The sequence below is a fragment of the Lampetra planeri genome, chromosome 27 (genome assembly GCF_965212315.1).
Source record: "Lampetra planeri chromosome 27, kcLamPlan1.2.h2, whole genome shotgun sequence".
In the NCBI taxonomy this organism is placed as follows: domain Eukaryota; kingdom Metazoa; phylum Chordata; class Hyperoartia; order Petromyzontiformes; family Petromyzontidae; genus Lampetra; species Lampetra planeri.
This window is the reverse complement of record NC_136133.1, coordinates 8,342,188-8,368,095: the sequence shown is the minus strand read 5'-3', so window position 1 is coordinate 8,368,095 and position 25,908 is coordinate 8,342,188. Positions and strand designations below refer to the sequence as shown.

The window sequence follows — 25,908 nt, the reverse complement described above, 5'->3', positions numbered from 1 at the left end:
TGCTGGGAGTGGCAGTTTTATGCCGAAATTCTCATGAAACTCGGGCAATTGCTCTAACCGCTGCGCCACCGCTCCCCATATTGTTACAGCAACGAAACCCCCCGTGTGTAGCCCATGCTGGCTGCTAGGACATGCGTGCACAAGAGCTTTTTAGCTCATCGGATTCCTCCGCTATAAATATTCTAAATCCCAAGTGCTGCAGCAGCAACACCCACGAGGCGAGGCCCACTGATGTGACCAGCACCACACCCGGCGCTGGGCGCTCTACACACCACGCCAGGCACCTCCGGTTAGCACGGTTGGCTGCGTACGGTGCAAAAGAAGTCCAATATACATACGTACTCATTTAAGGCTGAGTCGACCTAGGGGATAGCCAGGTCTGGACCATAAAGACAAAAGATCCCGCCATATAGCCTAAGCAGACCATTGGGGCAAGTGCCGTCAAGCGAGCACCTCTGAAGGCCGGCACAGCGCGCGAGGTGGTGGGTGGGTGGCCAGCACCACGCCCGACCGCCTTTGTCTCCCCAGCGGTGATGTTTTTACCCACCGCACCAGAAACTCACTTCAGGCTGGACCACACACACAGACAAAACGTGGGTTTGTTAATGATCATGTTTATATATAAGGGGATAGAAAGGATGAAAGGGAATACATGGGAATGCACGAGGGACAGGGGTTAGACGAGTTCCTGTTTGAGGTGAACCCCAGGCCTAAATTTGCTCCGAGACCAGGGCCTGACAAACATACACACACACAAAGATCCCCCATATAGCCTTGGACAGACTGCAGGGCCAAGTAATGTTAGCGAGCACTTATAAAGGCCGGAACGGTACACCAGGGGGTGAGTGGCCATCACCACGCCTGACCACCTTTGTCTCCCCAGTGGCGATACTTACACACTGCACCAGATACTAATTTGAGGCCGAGTCGACCTAGGGGAGGTCGGGACCGGTTCAGATAATCGTCAATGTTATTGGCTGTGAGCGGGAATCGAACTCGGGTCACCAGGTTCGTAGCGCAGCGTAGCGCTAACCGCTACACTACCGCTCACCTACACGCACACACAGTTACATGCACACTCAGACACACACACTCAGACACACACACACACTCAGACACACACACACTCAGACACACACACACTGATGCACGCATTCACCCCCTGTGTCTACATTACTGGGGGGGTGGGGGGGTGGTGCACGGGGGGGGAAGGGGGGGGGCTGTCACGTGTCCTCCTCCCCCTCCGCCCCCTCTCCTCCCTCCACCATCCTCATGATGTCGTCGAGCAACTCCGAGTGGCGCTTCTTTGGTGCGGAAGATCCTGCAGTGACACACGGTGACACACGGTGACAGACAGTGACACACGGTGACACACAGTGGCGCACACAGTGACACACGGTGACACACAGTGACACACGGTGACACACAGTGACACACAGTGACACACGGTGACACACAGTGACACACGGTGACACACAGTGGCGCACACAGTGACACACGGTGACACACGGTGACACACGGTGACACACAGTGACACACGGTGACACACGGTGACACACAGTGACACACGGTGACGGTGAGACACAGTGACACACGGTGACGGTGAGACACACAGTGGCACACACAGCGACACACGGTGACGGTGACACACACAGTGACACACACAGTGACACACGGTGACAGTGAGACACACGGTGACACGCACACGGTGACACGCACACAGTGACACACACAGTGGCACACACAGTGACACACGGTGACACACGGTGACACACAGTGACACACAGTGACACACGGTGACACACAGTGACACACAGTGACACACGGTGACACACAGTGACACACGGTGACACACGGTGACACACGGTGATGGTGAGACACACGGTGACACGTACAGTGATACAGACCGTGACGCAGAAACTGACACACAGTGACAATGACGGAAACCGAGTGACACACCAATTGAAACACAGTGACAGAGACACTGATAGTGACACACACGGTGACACAGCAACACAGATGACCCTGGTAAATGCGCGCGACCGTGTGACCCGCGCGCGACCCCGTGACCCCTGACCTAGCAGTGTCGATTTCCGGCGGGCGGTGTCGAGGTCGTGGTCCGTCCCCTCGGAGGCAAACTCCAGCACGAGGCGGCGTCCGTACAGATGGGTACTGCTGCACAGAGACGCCATCGCCCTCTACGCAGCGTAACACCACCACCAACAACAACAACGTCATCATCACCACCACCAACAACAACAACATCACCACCACCAACAACAACATCATCACCACCACCAACAACAACACCATCACCACCACCACCAACAACAACAACATCATCACCACCACCACCAACAACAACACCATCACCACCACCACTACCAACAACATCATCACCACCACCATCACCAACAACAACAACATCATCACCACCACCACCAACAACAACATCACCACCATCATCATCATCACCACCATCACCACCACCAACAACATCATAACCACCATCACCACCATCACCACCATCACCACCCTCAACACCCTCAACAACATCATCACCACAATCATCCTCAACATCACAGAGAGGCCATCAGTATCTACACACAAGTGGCATCGGCATCAGCATCATCAACAATATCAGCATTGACATTAGCCATAACATGACCATCATCTACATCAATCTCATCATCACAATCAAAATGTTATTGGAAGACAACTGCCTACAACTGCCCAGTAGCATCCTTCGTCCACAGAGGCGGATCTTGACACCGCTGGTACCAGTCATCGACAAGTCCACTCAGCTCCACATCCACCCATACTGCATCAGTCCATCTCTTCTCCAGGCCGTGCCATGCCCGTTTAGCCCCCTCTATGCGGTCAAACATAAGCTGTTTTGGGCATGTGATGACCGGGAAAGCGGGCTACATGACCCAGCCAACGCAGCCTTGCCTGCCGGAGGAGCTCACCGGTGGGAATGTGTCCAGATCTTTCAAGGATTTGTGAGCTCCTCACACAATCCAGCCTGGTTAAACGCAGGATGGATCGTAAGCAGAGCGCTCCAACATCTCTCGCAAGCGGAGAGAAGGGAGGTCAATAACTGTGGCCGAGAAGTCCCGGAGCTTCTGGTGGAGTGACAAAGCTAGGCAGCTTCCGGAACAAACAAAGCCACTACAGACTGTAGGGGCAAGTGCTGTCCGCGAGTACCTACGGAGACCGGAACGGCACACGAAGGGGTGGGTGGCCAGCACCACGCCCGGCCACCTTTGTCTCCCCAGTGGCGATGTTTACACACCGCACCAGGTAGTCATTTGAGGCTCAGTCGACCTAGGGGAGGCCCAGGACCGGTTCAGATAATCGTCACTGGTGTTGGCCGTGAGCGGGAATCGAACCCGGGTCGACAGGTTCATAGCGCGCTACGCTACACTACACACACAGACACAGACAACAACCACCGCCATTCGCCGCTAAGTGGTGGTGACGTCACCACGACGCTTGTGCCAGGCCTGGCACACACAGACACACATAAACAGACACACAGACGCACACACACACAGACACGCGCACGGGTGTACGCTCGCTCGCTGGGTGGCGGGTGCCAGGCTAGGTACACTGACCCGGGCGGCGCGCGTGCTGATGAAGTCCACGAAGGCGAAGCCGCGGTGGTTAGTGCCGGCGCCGGCGCCCGGCTTCCGGGGCAACCGCACCGAGCGCAGCTCCCCAAACGTGCTGCAGCGTCACACACAGCAGCAGCAGAGTCACACACAGCAGCAGCAGCAGCGTGACACACAGCAGCAGCGTCACACACAGCAGCAGCAGCAGCGTCACACACAGCAGCAGCAGCAGCAGCGTCACACACAGCAGCAGCAGCAGCGTGACACACAGCAGCAGCAGCAGCGTCACACACAGCAGCAGCAGCAGCGTGACACACAGCAGCAGCAGCAGCGTCCACACACAGCAGCAGCAGCAGCGTCACACACAGCAGCAGCAGCAGCGTCACACACAGCAGCAGCAGCAGCGTCACACACAGCAGCAGTATCAGCAGCAGCAGAAGCAGCGTCACACAGCAGCAGCAGCGTCAGCAGCAGCAGCGGCGTCAGCAGCAGCAACAGCAGCGTCACACACAGCAGCAGCAGCAGCGTCAGCAGCATCAGCAGCAGCATCAGCAGCAGCAGCAGCGTCAGCGTCACACACAGCAGCATCAGCGTCACACACAGCAGCAGCAGCGTCACACACAGCAGCAGCAGCGTCACACACAGCAGCAGCAGCAGCAGCGTCAGCAGCAGCAGCGTCAGCAGCATCATCAGCACCTTAATAATCAGCAGCAGCACCATCACCATCGCCACGACCGGCACCATAAGAATAATCAGCAACGATATCAGCATCATCAGCAGCAGCAGCATCAGCACCAGCGACACCATCATCATCACCATCAGCATCATCATCAGCAGCACCACTGCCGCCACCATGCCCATTTCCACCATTGCTATCAACCACCATCACCACGACAGGCACCATTAGAATAATCAGCATCAATATTAGCATCATCATCATCAGCACCAGCGACACCATCATCATCATCAGCACCAGCTACATCATCAGCACCAGCTACATCATCAGCAGCAGCAGCAGCGTGCGCATGCGGCACCTGAAGAGTTCGCGTATCTCCTGGGCCTTGGCCTGGAAGGGGACGTTCCTCACGAGCAGCTTGGAGCAGCGAGGGGGGGCGGCCGCGGCCACGGGGCCCTTGGGGGCCCGTGGGGTCCCAGTGCCACTCCTGGGGGACATCAACACCAACACCATCAAACATTAACACCATCATCAATACCAACACCATCAACAACACCATCAACACCATCACCATCAGCACCATCTACACCATGAACATCAACGCCATCACCACCAACACCATTAACACCATCAACATAAACACCAACACCAACACCATCAACACCATCAACACCATCAACACCATCAACACCATCAACACCATCAGCACCAACACCATCAAACATCAACACCATCATCAACACCATCAAACATCATTAACACCATCAAACATCAACACCATCATCAACACCAACACCATCAACACCATCAAACATCATTAACACCATCAACAACACCATCAACACCAACAACAACACCATCAACACCAACAACAACACTATCAAACATCATCAACACCATCAACAACAACACCATCAACTCCATCAACAAAACCAACATCAGCACCATCAACACCATCAAAACCAACACCAACACCATCAACACCAACAACAACACCATCAAACATCATTAACACCATCAACAACAACACCATCAACACCATCAACAAAACCAACATCAGCACCATCAACACCATCAAAACCAACACCATCAACACCATCAACACCATCAACACCAAAACCATCAAATATCGTTAACACCATCAACATCAACACCATCAACACCATCAACACCATCAACAAAACCAACATCAGCACCATCAACACCATCAAAACCAACACCATCAACACCAACACCATCAAACATCAAAACCATCACCATCATCACCATCAACACCATCAACACCACCAACACCATCACCATCAACACCATGAACATCAACGCCATCAATAACACCAACATCAACGCCATCAACACCATCAACACCATCAACACCATCAACACCATCAACACCATCAACATTAACACCATCAACATCAACACCATCAACAACACCAACAACATTAACACCATCACCACCATCAAGATCATCAACAACATGAACATCAACACCATAAAAAAAAGACAAAGACCTCCCCCCCGTGTAGCCTGTAACAGACTGTCGGGGCAAGTGCTGTTAGCGAGCAGCACCTATGAAGGCCGGCACGGCACACGAGGGCGTGGATGGCCAGCACCACGCCCGGCCGCCTTTGTCTCCCCAGTGGCAATGTTCACACATCACACCGGCCACTCATTTGAGGTGGAGTCGACCTAGAGGAGGCCCAGGACCGGTTCTGATAATGGTCGCTGATGTTGGCCGCCAGTGGGAATCGAACCTCGGCTCGCCGGGTTCATAGCACAGCGTAGCGCTAACCATTGCGCTACCGCTCGCCACCATCAACACAAACATCAACATCACAAACACCATCAGCACAACCACCACCATCAACACCATCAACACAACCAACAACATCGCCACCACAATCATTCCAATCACCAACACCAACACCATCAACACAACAACCACCAACACCATCAACACAACCACCACCATCAACACAACCACCACCATCAACACCACAATAATTCCAATCACCAACACCATCGACACACCACCACCACCACTGACCGTGTCGCTCTCTCCGATATCTTCAGCTCCACCTTGTGGTTGTCCACCATCGCGTGCTGCACACGACCACAGAGACTCATCGACCCGGACTTGCATAGAGACCCGCAGACTCAAACGGAGACCCACAGACTCGCACGGAGACTCGCAAACTCACATGGAGACTCGCAAACTCGCATGGAGACCCGCAGACTCGCATGGAGATCCGCAGACTTACACGGAGACCCGCAGACTCGCACGGAGACCCACAGACTCGCACGGAGACTCGCAAACTCACATGGAGACTCGCAAACTCGCATGGAGACCCGCAGACTCGCATGGAGATCCGCAGACTTACACGGAGACCCGCAGACTCAAACAGAGATCCGCAGACTCACACAGAAGCCCGCAGACTCACACAAAAACCCGCAGACTTGCACAGAAACCCGCAGACTCACACAGAAACCCACAAACTCGCACAGAAACCCGCAGACTCACACAGAAACCATCACTCAGACGCAGACCCACAGACTCACACGCAGACCCGCAAACTAGCGCAGTAAGTCGATGGGTCTCTATGTGAGTCTATGGCGGTGATGGTGGTGGTAGTGATGGTGGTGGTAGTGATGATGATGGTAGTGATGATTATGATTATGGTAGTGGTAGTGATGATGATGGTAGTGATGATGATGATGGTAGTGATGATGATGATTATGGTAGTGGTAGTGATGATGATGGTAGTGATGATGATGATTATGGTAGTGATGATGATGGTAGTGATGATGATGGTAGTGATGATGATGGTAGTGATGATGATGGTAGTGATGATGATGGTAGTGATGATTATGATTATGGTAGTGGTAGTGATGATGATGGTAGTGATGATGATGATGGTAGTGATGATGATGATTATGGTAGTGGTAGTGATGATGATGGTAGTGATGATGATGATTATGGTAGTGATGATGATGGTAGTGATGATGATGATGGTAGTGATGATGATGATGGTAGTGATGATGATGATGGTAGTGATGATGATGATGGTAGTGATGATGATGATGGTAGTGGTAGTGATGATGATGGTAGTGGTAGTGATGATGATGGTAGTGATGATGATGGTAGTGGTAGTGATGATGATGGTAGTGATGATGATGGTAATAATGATGATGATGATGGTAGTGGTAGTGATGATGATGGTAGTGATGATGATGGTAGTGGTAGTGATGATGATGGTAGTGATAGTGATGATGGTGGTAGTGATGATGGTGGTAGTGATGATGATGACGGTAGTGATGATGATGGTAGTGATGATGATGGTAGTGGTAGTGATGATGGTAGTGGTAGTGATGATGATGGTAGTGATGATGATGGTAGTGGTAGTGATGATGATGGTAGTGATAGTGATGATGATGGTAGTGGTAGTGATGATGATGATGGTAGTGATGATGATGATGGTAGTGATGATGATGATGATGGTAGTGATGATGATGATGATGGTAGTGATGATGATGATGGTAGTGATGATGATGGTAGTGATGATGATGATGGTAGTGATGATGATGATGATGGTAGTGATGATGATGATGATGGTAGTGATGATGATGATGATGGTAGTGATGATGGTAGTGATGATGATGATGGTAGTGATGATGATGATGGTAGTGGTGATGATGATGATGGTAGTGGTGATGATGATGATGGTAGTGATGATGATGATGGTAGTGATGATGATGGTGGTGGTGATGATGATGGTGGTGATGATGATGATGATGGTAGTGGTGATGATGGTAGTGATGATGATGATGATAGTGATGATGATGATGATGGTAGTGATGGTAGTGATGATGATGGTAGTGATGATGATGATGGTAGTGATGATGATGGTAGTGATGATGATGGTAGTGGTGATGATGGTAGTGGTGATGATGGTAGTGATGATGATGGTAGTGGTGATGATGGTAGTGGTGATGATGGTAGTGGTGATGATGATGATGGTAGTGATGATGATGATGATGGTAGTGATGATGATGATGATGATGGTAGTGATGATGATGGTAGTGATGATGATGATGATGGTAGTGATGATGATGGTAGTGGTGATGATGATGATGGTAGTGATGATGATGGTAGTGATGATGATGATGATGGTAGTGATGATGATGGTAGTGATGATGATAATGATGGTAGTGATGATGATGATGATGGTAGTGATGATGATGATGATGGTAGTGATGATGATGATGATAGTGATGATGATGGTGATGAAGACTCACCTGGAGGGTCTTGAGAGCCTTCTTAGCCGATGCTGGCTCACGAAACTCCACAAACCCATAGCCCATAGACAGCTTCTCTCCTGCGCACAAAGACAACCGTGCCCCCCCCAGACAGCCTTCACAAACAGTTGGGTGCAAATTCTGTTCGCGAACATGAAGGCCTGGCCACAACGCACGAGGGGGTGGGGGTGGCCAACACCACGCCCGGCCCCCTTTGTCTCCCCCCCCAGTGGCGATGTTCACACACCGCCGCAAGAGGTACTCATTTGAGGCGGAGACGACCTAGGGGAGGCACAGGACCCCGTTAAGTTCATCGTCACCGGCGTTGGTAGCGCAGCGCTCTCCCTGGTGTCTGTATGTGCACACGCACGCACAGACAGCACAAAGACGCCCCGTGCAGCCTACCTAAGCTGTTGGGGGCAAGTGCTGCGAGTGCGTGAACACTCACCAGACGTGTTCGTCTTGCGAGACAAAGTGCAGCTGCGCAGGCGGCCACACTTCGCAAACACCTGCACAGACACACGTCACAACACACACAACACACAACACAACACGCACAACACGCACAACACACGCATTACAACACACACACGTCACAACACAACACACACAACACATTACAACAAACACAACACACGCGTCACAACACACACCACACACACACGCGTCACAACACAACACACACACACGTCACAACACACACGTCACAACACGCACAACACGCACAACACGCACAACACACACACACGTCACAACACACACAACACACACAACACACACACACGTCACAACACAACACACGCGTCACAACGCACACACACAACACACACAACACACACACACGTCACAACACACACACACAACACAACACGCACAACACGCACAACACAACACACACACGTCACAACACAACACACACAACACATTACAACAAACACAACACACGCGTCACAACACAACACACACACACGTCACAACACACACGTCACAACACGCACAACACGCACAACACGCACAACACGCACAACACGCACAACACACACACACACGTCACAACACACACAACACACACAACACACACACACGTCACAACACAACACACGCGTCACAACGCACACACACAACACACACAACACACACACACGTCACAACACAACACACACAACACACACACATGCGTCACAACACAACACACACAACACACGTCACAACACAACACACACGTCACAACACAACACACGCGTCACAACGCACACACACAACACACACAACACACACACACGTCACAACACACACACAACACACACACATGCGTCACAACACAACACACACGTCACAACACAACACACGCAACACACGTCACAACACAACACACACGTCACAACACAACACACGCGTCACAACGCACACACACAACACACACAATACACACACACACGTCACAACACACACACATGCGTCACAACACAACACACACATTACAACACACACAAGACACGTCACAACACAACACACACGTCACGCGTCACAACGCACACACACAACACACACACAACACACACACATGCGTCACAACACAAGCGTCACAACACACACAACACACGCGTCACAACACAACACACACACACGTCACAACACACACACGTCACAACGCACCCATCACAACACACACACACGTCACAACACACGCGTCACAGACGCGTCACACCATACACCATGCCGGTCACACCACACCCATGAGACGACGATGGTGGTGGTGGTGTCACCTGCTGCAGGGTGTCTTCGGTGGTGAGCAGGTCGAGGTTCTTGATGAAGATGGTGCAGCCAGGAAGGTGCTGATCTTCATCTTCTTCATCATCTTCATCGTCGTCGTCGCTTTCACGTTTTGTACCTGCCAAGCGCAAGAGGGCCCCCCCCACACAGCGAAGCCGTCACACAAAGGCGCAGCCCCCGCAACTGCCGGCTCGCTCCACCGCTGCTGGAGGCCTCCCCCACCCCCCCCCCCCCCCCCCGTGTAGCCCACACAGAGACAAAGATTCTCCCCGTATATCCTACGCAGGACGATGAAGGCCGGCACGGCACGCGCGGGGGTTTGGTGGCCAGCACCACGCCCACCAGGTAGTCATTTGAGGCCGGTTCAGATAATCGTCACCGGTGTTGGTGGCCGTGAGCGGGCATCAAACTCGGGCCGCCGGGTTCGTAGCGCAGCGCACAAAACCCGCTACACGACCGCTCTCCAACAACAACAACCGCCATTTGCCACTAAGTGGCGGTGACGTCACCACGGAGCTTGTGCCAGGCTATGTGCACCTTGAGGCCACGTGAAGTGTCGAACGCCCGCTGGCAGGAGGTCACGGAACAGACCCAGGTGCCACAGGTCGACTGACTGAGATGACCGACTGGCCGATGCACCACCTGTGCCCGCCACTGTGCCAACTTGCTGTGTTTTAGCCACCCGGCTTTCCGCTCGTTGTTGTAAGCGTCGCTCCTCCGCCCTCCGTTGTTGTTGGAGGGCGACTGCCTCCAACTGCCCATTAGCGTCCTTCACGAGCCTCCTCCACAGAGGCCGATCTTGACACCGCTGGTACCAGTCATCGGCAAGTCCACTCAGCTCCATATCCTCTCGCACCCGTTTAGCCCCCACTCCGCTCCCCACACACACGCAGACATGCACGCGCACAGACACACTCTCACACACACAAACACACACTCTCGCACGCACAGACACACACGCACAGACACACACGCACGCACAGACACACACGCCCACTCACCCTTGCCTCTCACTCCTTCTGGTTCCACCTCCTCCACCTCCTCCTCTTTCCTCTTCTGCTGCTGGGAGCCTCGGGGGGGCCGTCTGGGGGCCTGACCCGTGACCTCCACGTGACCCCCGACTCCCGCGTCCGCCTGCCCTGTGACCTCCTCCGACCTCTTGGCAAACACGTCGATGGGCGCCCACTCGAGGAAGAGAGGCACGCTCTTGAACTGCGGTCGCCACGTGCCACGCGCACGCAACACGCACGTGTACACAACACACAAGTCACAACACACAAGCAACACGCAACACACACACACAAAACACGTGTACATAACACACAAGCAACACACAAAACACACGTAACGTACATAGTTACACACACATCACACGAAGCTCAACGCGGTTGCCAACAACAAATGATGGCCGACGTTTCGGGCGATGGCCCCCGTGTCGTGGCCGGCGACTCAAGAGGCACCAGGAGGACGAACCACACAACGGAGCAACGAGAAAGCAGCAGCAGCAGCAGCGGCGGCGGCAGTGGCAGCCATGCGGCGAGGAAGAGCCGGCGCCATCCAAGCTCTGGCCTCCTCGACATATGAAAGGTGGCGGTCGGCCAGCGAATGAGTGTTCACACGCGTGGGAGGAAACCCGGAGCACCCGGAGAAAACCCGTGCGTGCGAGGGAGCAACGCTCTATCCCAATAGAGGTGTAAACAGGTGGACGTGCGCATGAGCACGTGACGGACATCACATTTATAACCCCTCTGTTTAAGAACGAAACGGGAAGATTTCTCAACAAATCTCCCGATGATGCTCGTTGTAATTACTGACGAAGCGTCGTACTCAGATTGTAAATGTTGTGGGTTTACTCTGCAACACACTGGCTAGTGCTGTACTAGTGACGAATTGGCACGTTCTGTTTACGTGAAAACCCTTACTAAGTTGGCTGTGTCGGGTGGTGGCGGGTCTAACGACACATTTATATGTCTACGCGATCTAAGCCAACAAAATAAAACCTCGGTTATGTGCGTATGTTGAACTTTTTTTGCGCAGTACATAGCCCACAGTGCTAATGGAAGGTGTGGCGGGAGGACGATAAACTAAACCCGTAGACTCTGAGAGTGAGTCGATGGGTCTCGTCTCTGTGTGAGTGAGTCTATGGGTCTCTATGCGAGTCTATGGGTCTCTTCTCTGAGCGAGTGAGTCTATGGGTCTCTGTGCGAGTGAGTCTATGGGTCTCTATGCGAGTCTATGGGTCTCTTCTCTGAGTGAGTGAGTCTATGGGTCTCTGTGCGTGTGTCACGTGGGCCCACCTTGCTGTAGGCGAGCCGGGCGAAGGCCCTCTTGGCGGCGTCGGGCCCCAGGAACTCGGCCAGCGCCGTGAGGCCGCTGGGGGGCAGCAGGAGGCGCGACAGGCCCCCGGGGCCCGCGGCACGGCCCAGCAGGGCCCCCAGGGCACGGTGACGCGCGTCCCCACCGCCGCCGCCGTCATCGTCGTCGTCGTCGTCTCCGCCGCCCGCCACGATGGCGCGGAGGTCGTCGTGCGTGAAGTCGGCGCTCGCCGGGAGGTTCTTGATGAGGAAGACGCGGTCGCTCCGTGACGAGGTGGGCTACGCGGGGTGGGAGGGCGGGGGGGAGGTCATCAGCGTCATCACCTCCTTCACATCGTCTTCATCCATTTGTCATTGACGGTGGCGGGGTGGGTGGTGTGGGTGATGTGCGTGGTGTGGGCGGTGTGGGTGGTGTGGGTGGTGGTGTGTGTGGTGTGTGTATGGGAGCGTTGTGGGTGGGTGGGTTGGTTCACGTTGGCCATGTGTGCGGTGTGTGCGGTGTGTGTGGTGTGTGCGGTGTGTGTGGTGTGTGTGGTGTGGGTGGTGTGTGCGGTGTGGGTGGTGGTGGTGGTGTGTGCGGTGTGGGTGGGTTCACGTTGGCCATGTGTGTGGGTGGTGTGTGCGGTGTGTGTGGTGTGGGTGGTGTGTGCGGTGTGGGTGGTGTGTGTGGTGTGGGTGGTTTGGGTGGTGTGGCTGGTTTTGTGTGTGTGCTGTGGGTGGTGTGTGTGGTGTGTGGTGTGTGTGGTGTGTGTGGTGTGTGTGGTGTGTGCGGTTTGGGTGTTGTGTGTGGTGTGTGCGGTGTGGGTGGTGTGGGTGGGTTCACGATGGCCGTGTGGGTGGTGGTGGTGGTGGTGTGCGATGTGTGCGGTGTGGGTGGTGTGGGTGGTGGTATTGGCGGTGTGTATGGTGTGTGTGGTGTGGGTGGGTTCACGATGGCCGTGTGGATGGTGGTGGTGTGGGTGGTGTGGGTGGTGTGTGCCGTGTAGGTGGTGTGGGTGGTGTGGGTGGTGGTGGTGGTGTGTGCGGTGTGGGTGGGTTCACGTTGGCCCTGTGGGGCCCTCACCTGGCCGAACGTGTTGAGCTGGACTCCGGCCTCCTCGAGGAAGCGCCGCGTCTCCGTGACGATCTCCGCCTCCCCCAGCGCCAGCCGCACCGCCGCGCTCCCCTCCGTCTCCTAGCAACCAGCGGGGAGCGGAGGACCACGGAGACGGAGCCACGAGCACACGGTGACGCGCACACACGGTGACGCACACACACACGGTGACGCGCACACACAGGGTGACGCGCACACACAGGGTGACGCGCACACACAGGGTGACGCGCACACACACGGTGACGCGCACACAGGGTGACGCGCACACAGGGTGACGCGCACACACAGGGTGACGCGCGCACACACGGTGACGCGCACACAGGGTGACGCGCACACACAGGGTGACGCGCGCACACAGGGTGACGCACACACACGGTGACGCGCACACACGGTGACGCACACACACACGGTGACGCGCACACACAGGGTGACGCGCACACACAGGGTGACGCGCACACACACGGTGACGCGCACACAGGGTGACGCGCACACAGGGTGACGCGCGCACACAGGGTGACGCGCGCACACACGGTGACGCGCACACAGGGTGACGCGCGCACACAGGGTGACGCGCGCACACAGGGTGACGCACACACACGGTGACGCGCACACACGGTGACGCACACACACACGGTGACGCGCACACACAGGGTGACGCGCACACACAGGGTGACGCGCACACACACGGTGACGCGCACACAGGGTGACGCGCACACAGGGTGACGCGCGCACACAGGGTGACGCGCGCACACACGGTGACGCGCACACAGGGTGACGCGCGCACACAGGGTGACGCGCGCACACAGGGTGACGCGCGCACACAGGGTGACGCGCGCACACACGGTGACGCGCACACACAGGGTGACGCGCACACACACGGTGACGCGCACACACAGGGTGACGCGCACACAGGGTGACGCGCACACAGGGTGACGCGCACACAGGGTGACGCGCACACAGGGTGACGCGCACACAGGGTGACGCGCACACACAGGGTGACGCGCACACAGGGTGACGCGCACACACACGGTGACGCGCACACACAGGGTGACGCGCACACAGGGTGACGCGCACACAGGGTGACGCGCACACACACGGTGACGCGCACACACACGGTGACGCGCACACAGGGTGACGCGCACACAGGGTGACGCGCACACACAGGGTGACGCGCACACACACGGTGACGCGCACACACAGGGTGACGCGCACACAGGGTGACGCGCGCACACACACGGTGACGCGCACACACAGGGTGACGCACACACACAGGGTGACGCACACACACACGGTGACGCACACACACACGGTGACGCACACACACTGACACACGCACTGACACACGCACTGACACACGCACTGACACACGCACTGACACACGCACTGACACACACGCACTGACACACACGCACTGACACACACGCACTGACACACACGCACTGACACACACGCACTGACACACACGCACCGACACACACACACCGACACACACGCACCGACACACACACACCGACACACACACACCGACACACACACACTGACACACACACACTGACACACACACACTGACACACACACACTGACACACACACAGACACACACACTGACACACACACACACTGACACACACACACTGACACACACACACACTGACACACACACACTGACACACACACACTGACACATACACTGACACACACACACTGACACACACACAGACACTCACGTGGTCCAGCACGCGCCTCTTGCTGGTGCCGTAAGCGGTGGCCATGGCGTCCGCCACTGCGTTGATGCCCAGGAACAGCGCGTTCCAGTTGTGGGAGCTGAGAGAGACACGGACCCCAACCACCGTCGTCAGCGGCGTCGTCATTGTCGTCACCACAAAATCGTCAACATCGTGATCATCAGAATCCTCGTCATCACCATCGCCATCACCACCACCACCACCTCGTCAACATCGTCGTCGTCACCACCTTGTGGACGTCACCATCGTCATCACAACCATCACAATATTCACCGTCACCATCATCACAACCACCTTCATCAGCATCTTCACAAATAACAAGATCATTGAAATCATCACTTCCCTGACACCGCAATCAGGTTCATCAATGTGCTCATGACGATGGCGATGACTGAACGATGATGTTCATTATGGCGATGATGATGATGATAACGACAGCACGACGATCAAGATACCGATGAGGTTTAGTTGATAATTGTTTTTTTACCCTTCTATCTGGCAACAAAACTGACACCTTTTTTTACAAGGAGTCATGTTTGCATAGACCACAATATCTGCAGTCATAATGCACACAAAAAACATAACTCTGATAATGTATGTACTGTCCTTGAAGTTGATTGGTCCACACCCGAGACAGCTTTCCTTAGAGCCTAGTCTCACATGGGTTGGACCAGATGACGCCAAAAGGCGCACAACTCAAAGACAATGCACCATCAGAGTACGAGAGCTCGGGGTAAAAGCATTTACACCATTGGAACCTCATTTGCCAGTAAAGAATATGATAATTGTTTTTTTGTTGCCAGATAGAAGGGTAAAAAACCAATTATCATATTTTTTACTGGCAAATCAGGTTTCAATGAGGTTTAGTTGATTGACGACTGTGACATCGATGGCGATGGTGACGATGGCAGAGCGATGATGGCGATGACGACGCCATCGTCACCTCGCTTTGTCGCGCTTCTCCTTGTCGCGTTTGTACGAGGAGGTGGACGAGGTGGGGCCCACCTCCTCCTCCTCCTCCTTCCTCGCCAGCGCAGGCAGCACATGCAGCATGCGACCCTGGGAGACACACACCACGCTCACTATTCACCACGCACATCACAAGACAAAGATCCCTAGTGGAGCCCGCACAGATTGTCAACGTTGTGGATTTAATTCCAGATTGGAAGTTTTCGTCACTGCAAGGCTTCATACTCCTTGGTTATTTCGGTAAAGTCACTGAAGGTGAAAAACTAAAATAAATTAAATCACGACGTTTCGGAGGCAACACAAGCTTCCGTCTTCAGGTGAAACAGTCTTCAGGTGAAACCGTCACAGCACAATCACTGTATCAGTAAGCTTGTGTTGCCTCTAAAACGTCGTGATTTAATTTATTTAAATTTTTCACCTATGTGGCTTTACCGAAAAAACCAAAGAGTTGTGGATTCACTCTCCAACACACAAGCGGCTAGTGCTGTGCTAGTGACGAATTGGCCACGTTCTGTTTACGTGACAACCCTTATTAGTTGGCTGTGTCGGATGGTGGCGGGTTTAACGACACATTTATATATTTACGCGATCTCACCCAAAAAACCTGTGTTATGGACCACACAGGCTGTTGGGGCAAGTGCTGTGAGCGAGCAGCACCTATGAAGGCCGATACGGCACACGAGGGGGTGGAGTGGCCAGCACCACCCCCGGCCGCCTTTGTATCCCTAGTGGCGATGTTTACACACCGCACCAGGTACTCATTCGATTAACTGTTTACAGGACCGGTTCAGATAATCGTCACTGGTGTTGGTGGTAGCCGAGCGGGAATCGAACTCAGATCGCCGGGTTCGTAGCGCAGCGCACTAACCACTACACCACCGCTCACGCACAACAACAACCGCCATTCGCCACTAAGTGGCGGAGACGTCACCGCTTGCGCCAGGCTATGTGCACTTCACACACACACAGTACACACACACACGCACAGTTCACACACACACACACAGTACACACACACACAGTCCACACACACACAGTCCACACACACACACAGTCCACATACACACACACAGTCCACACACACACACACACAGTTCACACACACACACAGTTCACACACACACAGTCCAAACACACACACACAGTCCACACACGCGCACACACAGTTCACACACACACAGTTCACACACACACACACAGTCCACACACACAGTCCACACACACACACACAGTCCACACACGCGCACGCTGGCCGCTACGCACGCGTCCTTCCATCGCTCCGTCTCCGCGGGGGCCACGCACCTGAAAGATGGAGCCGTCGAGCAGCGCGAGGGCGCGCACGGCGTCCTCGCTCTGCGCAAACCCAACAAACGCGAAGCCCTTGGGGCGGCCGGACATCGTGTCCAGGGGAAAACGAACCTCCGACAGGGGCCCTGGGGGCAACACGGGGGGGGGGGGGGGTGGAGAGGTCACGGCACATCCAGTGGCAGCATCCTTCCCCCCACTGCCCCCCCCGCCCCTCTCCCCCCCATGACCCCCCCCCCCCACCTGTCCCCCCCCCCCGCCCCCCCCACCGTGTTTGCTGAAGAGCTGCTCCACGTGGAGCTGGCTGCAGGTGTAGGGCAGGTTCCTCACAAAGAGCCGCCCCGTCTCGGCCACGTCGGGGGCGGGGGTGACGCCCTCCGGGGGGCCGGGGGAGCCCCGGGGGGTGGGAGCACCCGGTGGGGGGGGCTTGCCCCCCGCTTTCGTGTCGCGTGCCACCTCAATGTAGCGCTCGCCTGGGGGGGGGGGGGGGTGGGGGTCATGTGATCGTGGGGTCACGGGGTCGCGTCATCGCATTACACTGTGTGCACACGAGTGTTGTACACGTGTGTGCGTACCCATGTAGTCCTTGTTGCGCTTCAGAGCCTTGCGGAGGTCGTCATCAGACTTGAAATCGACAAACACGTAGCCTGAACACACGCACAGCAGCAGCATCAGCACCTATGAAGGCCGGCACGGCACACAATATGCGGGACAGTGTGTGCGGTGGTGGTGTGCGGTGGTGGTGTGCGGTGGTGGTGTGCGGTGGTGGAGTGCGGTGGTGGAGTGCGGTGGTGGAGTGCGGTGGTGGTGTGCGGTGGTGGTGTGCGGTGGTGGTGTGCGGTGGTGGTGTGCGGTGGTGGTGTACGGTGGTGGTGTGCGGTGGTGGTGTGCGGTGGTGGAGTACGGTGGTGGAGTGCGGTGGTGGAGTACGGTGGAAGTGTGTGGTGGTGGTGTGCGGTGGTGGTGTGTGCGGGACAGTACCTGTGCGGGAGCCATGTTTGGTGGTGACGATGCGCACGGACTCCGGGTGCAGGGGCAGAAAGAACTCGCGAATGCGATCCTGCAATCGAAACCACACGATCGCCATCATCATCGTCGTCAATATTATCTTTAACATCATCTACATTACAAGCGACACCTTCATCATCAACATCATCTACAAACATTAAAATCATTAACACACAAATATCAACACACTTCGTCACACACACGTCGTACACACGACACACACACACATCACACATCACACTCGTCGTCACACACACACACATCACACATCACACACGCCGTCACACATGCCGTCACACACGCAGTCACACACACGTCACACACACGTCACACACACACATCACACACGTCGTCACACATCACACACGTCGTCACACACACACATCACACACGTCGTCACACATCACACACGTCGTCACACACACAAACACGTCACACACACGTCGTCACACACCGTCACACACACACACGTCACACACACACACGTCACACACACACACACGTCACACACATCACACACGTCGTCACACACCGTCACACACACGTTGTCACACACACACACGTCACACATGTCACACACACACACGTCACACACACACACGTCACACACACACACACGTCACACACACAGACGTCACACACATCACACACGTCGTCACGCCCACACGTACACACACACACGTCGTCACACACCGTCACACACACGTCGTCACACACACACACGTCACACATGTCACACACACACACGTCACACACACACACACGTCACACACATCACACACGTTGTCACGCACACACGTACACACACACACACGTCACACACACACACGTCACACACATCACACACGTCGTCACGCACACACGTACACACACACACGTCGTCACACGCCGTCACCACCAGTCACACATCCTCACCTCTTTGACGTTGAAAGGGACCCCACGTAGCTTTGCTGTGAAAACGGCTTTCGGCTCGGACACCTCTTCAATGGCTTTCTGCAGGACACATCATCAACATCATCAACATCATCATCAACATTATCATCAACATCATCAACATCATCATCATCATCATCAACATCATCATCATCATCATCATCAACATCATCAACATCATCATCATCATCATGGACATCGTCATCAACCACCACCGTTAATATTGTCATGCTCAGATTAGCACAGTTGGCTACGTACGGTGCAAAAGAAGTTCAACGTACATTATCATCAACCATCATCACCATCGCCACCATCGCCATCATCACTTATGGGCGGGAGGTTGTGGACGGGGTACGGGGGTCAAGGTGACCGTGAGGGTGAAGTATGGCCGATCGGCACTCCTCACCCCTCGTCGCCGCCGTCGCTGCGGCTTCCCCTTGCCGGCCCGGGCCCCTCCCTCCCCGCCCGTCTCGTAATCGCTGTCAGACTTCCTGCCTCCACCGCCGCCTCCGCCTCCTCCTCCTCCTCCAGCGTCACCACTGCAAGAGCACAGCAGTGTAGGTGCAGCGGGCCGCCCTGGTTAATACTGCGGCGTGCGTCACCCATAAACACACGCATGACGATTACAGGACTCGCTCATTCTCGGAGGGAGGGGAGGGAGGGAGGAAGGGGAGGGAGGGGAGGGAGGGAGGGAGGGAGGGAGGGAGGGAGGGAGGGAGGGAGGGAGGGAGGGAGGGAGGGAGGGAGGGAGGGCACTGACCACGTGCATCAATAAACTATTTTTACGTGACCAGGTAAAGGGGCAATAATAAAAATAATGATGATGACAACATAACCGTGACGACACGAGCCTTGCCATAGGACGCGTGGCCTGACCCTCAAACTCAGAAGGGTCCCGCCCCCCCCCCCCCCCCCCACGGTGTCACCGCTGACCGCGACAACAACCGCACTCCTTACCCCTCCTCCTCCTCCTCCTCGCCGTGACCGCCGTCGCCGCCATCATCGTCGTCGCTGCCGAGGGCCTTGACCATCTTCGTTCGGAGGTACTCCAGGTCGGAGAGCTGCTTCATGTTGGCGGGTTTCACTTCTGCAAAACGTCGTCATGCGCAAACCTCGTCGCCCGCGGCCATACATAGGTCGTCGTGTTTTTTTGTTATTGGGGTGGATCGCGTGAATAGAAATGCGTCGATCTCACTCAAAAAAACCTTCATCGTGAAATAATAGCGGTCGCGAACGGCTACGCGTTCCATCATCATCGTCATCGCCGCCGCCACCACCAAAGACAAAATGCCGGGGCAAGTGCTGTTAGCGAGCACCTATGAAGGCCGGCACGGCACACGAGGGGGGTTGGTGGCCAGCGCCACGCTCGGCCGCCTTTGTCTCCCTCGTGGCGATGTTTACACACCGCACCAGGTACTCATTTGAGGCCGAGTCGACCTAGGGGAGGCCCAGGAGTGGTTCCGATAATCGTCACCGGTATTGGTGGACGTGTGCGGGAATCGAGCCCGGGTCGCCAGGTTCGTAGCGCAGCGCGCTAACCGCTACTCTACCGCTCCCCACACACACACACGTGTACATACACACACACACACACTCGCACTTAGATCCTCACACACAACCATCGTTCGCCACGAAGTGGCGGTGACGTCACCACGGCGCTTGTGCCACGCTCGGTACACGACCACACGACCACATCACCTCCTCACCTTCCTTCCTTGCCTTCCCATCATCACCGCCATCATCGCCATTATCACCGCCATCATCATCATCATCGCCATCGTCGTCATCGTCAAAGTTCAGGTAGTCATCCTTGGCTACGGCCTTCTCTCTCCCCACGCGCGTCGCTCCGGCAAGTTTGCCCACCGCCGAAGGTTTGGGTTTTGATTTGACCTTGCCACCACCACCACCACCGCCGCCGGCGTCGTCATCGGCGTCGTCATCGTCGCCAACACCCTTCTTGGCCGCGGGGCGGTGCCCAAGCGTGCAATCGTCGTTGCCCCAGAAGGTGGACTCGGCGCGGTTGACATGAGCCTCCAGGAACTCGGAGAACCCGGAGTCCGTCTGCTCGCACACACAGAAGATTAAGACAAAGGCCCCCCCCCCGTGTAGCCCACGCGTGATGCCGGGGCAAGTGCTGGAAGCGAGTAACACCTCCGAAGGCCGGCAAGATGCACGAGGCAGGAGGCGGGTGTCGAACACCACACCCGGCCGCCTTTGTCTCCCCAGTGCTGATGTTTGATACACACAGCACCAGGTACTCATTTAAGGCCGAGTCTACCTAGGGGAGGGAGGTCCAGAACTGGTTCAGATGAATCGTCACTGGTGTTGGCCGTGAGCAGCAGCAATCTAGCTCGGGTCGCCAGGTACGCAGATCAGTTAACTAACCATTGCGCCACCGCTCCCCATACACACGCGTACACACACAGAGGTATTGTAATACAGGTGTGTGTGCATGCTGTGTGAGTGGGTGCATGCTGTGCAAGTGAGCGTGTGTGTGCATCACTCACTTCTCCCAGGGCTCCTGTTGATTTCCCTTTCTTTGCTGGCGTCTGTGGGCAAACAACGCAGACCACCAAGTCCATCAATCCCCTGCGCCTGAAATCCCGGTTCAATCCGAACCCAGTCTATGTGCGAGTCTATCAGACTCTATGCAAGTCTATGAGTCTCTACGAGAGTCGATTGCGACCGGCAGAGGTCGCAACCGGGTACCCGATACCCGTACCCTACCCGATACCCGGCTACCCGCACCCAGCCGGGTACGGGTACCCGTTTGCGACCCTGGTGCGTTCGGGTACGGGTAGACCGTAAGTCACTGGTGAGTAACCGTTTGTCACTCATTTCCCAAGGTCATGTCTCTTCTCACAATTCAAGTTCCTAGAATCAACCCACCCGTGCATGCAACATGGCTTCATCCCAGAGGTCGCAATCAGGTACCCGATACCCGTACCCGTACCCGGCCGGGTACGGGTACGGGTACGGCCGGGTACGGGTACGGTTACCCGTTTGCGACCGTGGTGCGGCCGGGTACGGGTACGGGTAAGGAATCAAAACCCGTTTGCAACCTCTGGCGACCGGGCAGAGACCCAAGACATCTGAGAACCAAGTGTAAACGTATATATGGCTGGAGATGAAACCCGGATTGAAACACAGGCTCTCAGCGGTGTTGGCTCAGTGTCTCCAACACAGAAAATAAAACGAAACTAATGTTTTATTTATTTTACCAGGTAAGGCCCACTTAGCTATAGAGCTCTTTTTCATAAGCGACCTGGCCAAAAACGATAGCTCAACGACTTAGCTTATCATCGCGTGGAAAATCACAGCAGCAAAATACTCTTAGATGCATGTTGATTCTAAATGTGGAGAGGACCCGGAGAAAATCCATGCGAACAAGGGAGAGAGACATGCAAACTCCAAATATATAGGCGTCAGGGTCAGGATGGAACCCATGACCTCCTGCGTTCCAGGCGAGGTAGTTAACATCTTTACCACCGTGGCGCCCTTGTGAACCCCGCTGAGAGACAGAGACCCAGACATGGAACTCGGAATATCAGGTCCCACACCCACACCTCCTCCTCTCTCCCCCGTAGGTGATGACCCCTCAAAGGTCACAACCTCCAGGAAGGTCACCTTGGCCTTGGCGGAAGAGCTGTCCCCCTTTGGTCGCCGCTCAGCATTCTGGGAAGCTTTGTGCCGCCCGCTTCCTGTGGACTGCCCCAGGGGCTTGCAAACCTCCACCTGGGAAACAACCGATGAGCAATCACCACCGATGTACCCATCGCGTCCCCATGAAAACGAGCGGCAAAGAAGGCAACAGCGAGAATCGAACCACGTGCAAATGATATGTTAATGAGACGCTAATTAAATAGTGAGATGCAAAGTGAATGCTCATTTGGTGTGTGAATGCACGCGAAAGGGCAAATATCTATCCCATACAGATGAGACGAGAATTTATTTCTTGCTGTACCTTTTTCTCACTCAAATATTTACCCCCTTACCATTTACATACTCACCTTGAATCTCACTCACCCACTCATTTCCTCACTCACTCATTCACTCACCCACTCACTCGTTCACTCAACCACCTATTCACTCACCCACCCACTCATTCACTCACCTTATATACCACTCACACACTCACCTACCCGGTGAGAGAGAGACACGCAAACTGCACCAAATATACAACAGGTGTCAGGGTTTGGATCAAACCTACGACCTCCTGTATACCAGGCGAGGTAGTTGACATCTCACCACCGTGGCGCCTTAAGTTAGTCCGGCGCTGCCGTGACGGTGGTGGGGGGGTCCTAGCGGGGGGGGGGGGGGGTGGTCTGGTGAAGGAGGGGGCCCTCACCGTGACACGCGAGCTGCCCACGTAGGAGCCGCTGAGCGCCCCCAGGGCCTGCTGGGCGCTGTCCTCGCTGGAGAAGCCGAGGAAGCCGAAGCGGCGCGACCTCCCGGCGGCGTCCCTCCGGATGCGGCAATCCGTGACGGCGCCGAACTCGGTGCACAGATCGCGCAAGCGCGCGTCCGTCATCTGGGGGTTCAGGAGGTCACCGTGGTTCATGTTATGTTCTTGATGCAACCACAACTATGTTTTTGTTTCGGAATAATGAGCACAATTACGAAACCGCCGCCTCTTCCCATATCACCACAACAACCATTACCAACACCACAATAATCACCAACACCACAACGAAATCCCACTAGCATCACAAAAGACACGAGTAACATCACCATTGTCACTTCCAAATACCACCACCACCACTATTATCAGCATCACCATAAATCACCACCAATATCATTACCAACATCCCCATCATCACCACTCCATCCCGTCTTTATCTGCCCTGTGCTGGTATTTACACATCGTATCAAGTACTCATGTGAGCTTAAGTTGATTCAGATATTAGCCACTGCTATTGGTAATGAGCGGGAATCGAACTCGGGTCGCCGGGTTTGTTGGGAGTGCACTAACCACCGCGCGCCGCTCCCCATCAACACCACAACAATGTCGATCACCATCACAAACATCACTCCTACCATCACCACTCTCAATACCACCACCACTATCATTACCATCATCACCACCATCTTTACTAACCCTATCATAATCATCACATCACCAAGAATAAGACATACCCCCCCCCATCGTCATCTCTACCACTACCAGCACCACATAAACATTGTTAAGATCCCCCGTATAGCCTTAACGGACTGTTAGGACAAGTGCTGTTAGCGAGTAGCGCCTATGAAAGTCGGCACAGCACACGAGAGGATGGGTGGCCAGCACCACGCCCGGCCGCCTTTGTCTCCCCAGTGGCGATGTTTACACACCGCACCAGTTACTCATTTGAGGCTGAGTCGACCTAGGGAAGGCCCATGACCGGTTCAGATGTTCGTCACTTGGTGTAACTCGGGTCGCCGGGTTCATAACGCTGCGCGCTAACCGCAACACGACCGCTCCCCACATTATGAACACCACCACCACCGTCACTAACACCACCTCCATCCACCATCATCGGCACCACCATAATCACTGCCCCCGCCTCGGCGTTCTCATCCTCGCGGGAGTCCATTCACCAAACCCGGCAGGACTTCTAGGCCAGACCGAGGCCTCCCGGAGAGGCCTACTCGCTCTCGTGCGCTCTCGGCCGCCGCCACGGCCCCTCACCGAGTTGGGCAGGTTCTTGACGATGAGGCGAGACATGGCGTGCGAGGGGAGGGGAAAACAACGAACTCCGGCCCGCCTCACGGGATCTCGGCGAGTCGAACTCCGAGTTACAGACTCGGCACCAGTCTCACGCCGCGTCTCCACGATGCACACGGGGGAGCACGTGGTCACGGTCACGTGGTGAGGAGGGGGGGCGGAGGGGTGAGGCGGAGGGGGGAGTGGGGGAGCGAAGGGGAGGGGGAAGCGGTGGGGCAGTGGATAGCGCACTGCGCGCTTTCGGTAAAGTCACGTAGTAGGGAAATAATAAAATAATAAAAAAATTTATAACAAAATAAGAAACATTGAATAGTAAAAATTTCATAATAAAAATAAAATGTTCTTGTGATAATTTAATAGTTTTATTTTTATTATTTTATTATTTTATTATTTTCTTTCTACGTGACTTTACCGAAAGAACCAAGAATATGAATCCCTGAAGTCATGAAAGCTTTAAATCGAAATTCACTGCGCGCTG

The 25,908-nt window shown here is 54.9% G+C and overlaps 1 protein-coding gene across 1 annotated transcript; it reads right to left on the bottom strand.

The window, feature by feature from the left end:
- Positions 1–598: 598 nt before the first annotated feature.
- RBM19 (RNA binding motif protein 19) lies at positions 599–25,595 on the bottom strand. Its single transcript, XM_078607428.1, has 25 exons — positions 25,395–25,595; positions 24,075–24,257; positions 23,354–23,461; positions 22,234–22,275; positions 21,433–21,787; positions 20,684–20,813; positions 20,133–20,265; positions 19,709–19,786; positions 18,767–18,845; positions 18,361–18,432; positions 18,055–18,258; positions 17,783–17,913; positions 16,455–16,570; positions 15,494–15,590; positions 13,738–13,848; positions 12,657–12,953; positions 11,361–11,571; positions 10,353–10,477; positions 9,035–9,095; positions 8,587–8,666; positions 6,338–6,393; positions 4,649–4,777; positions 3,618–3,729; positions 2,078–2,198; positions 599–1,321 (listed from the first exon to the last, which is right to left on the bottom strand). The coding sequence occupies exons 1-25, from the start codon at positions 25,428–25,430 to the stop codon at positions 1,224–1,226; spliced, it is 3,165 nt and encodes a 1,054-aa protein (XP_078463554.1). The 5' UTR covers positions 25,431–25,595; the 3' UTR covers positions 599–1,223.
- Positions 25,596–25,908: the final 313 nt, after the last annotated feature.

Coding starts and splice junctions, on each gene's coding strand:
- RBM19 (XM_078607428.1), bottom strand. CDS start 25,430: ATGTCTCGCCTCATCGTCAAGAACCTGCCCAACTCG. Junction 10,478..11,360: donor AGAAGGAGTGAGAGGCAAGG/GTGAGTGGGCGT, acceptor TGCGCTTGGCAG/GTACAAAACGTGAAAGCGAC. Junction 6,394..8,586: donor AGGCTCTCAAGACCCTCCAG/GTGAGTCTTCAT, acceptor GGTCGTGTGCAG/CACGCGATGGTGGACAACCA.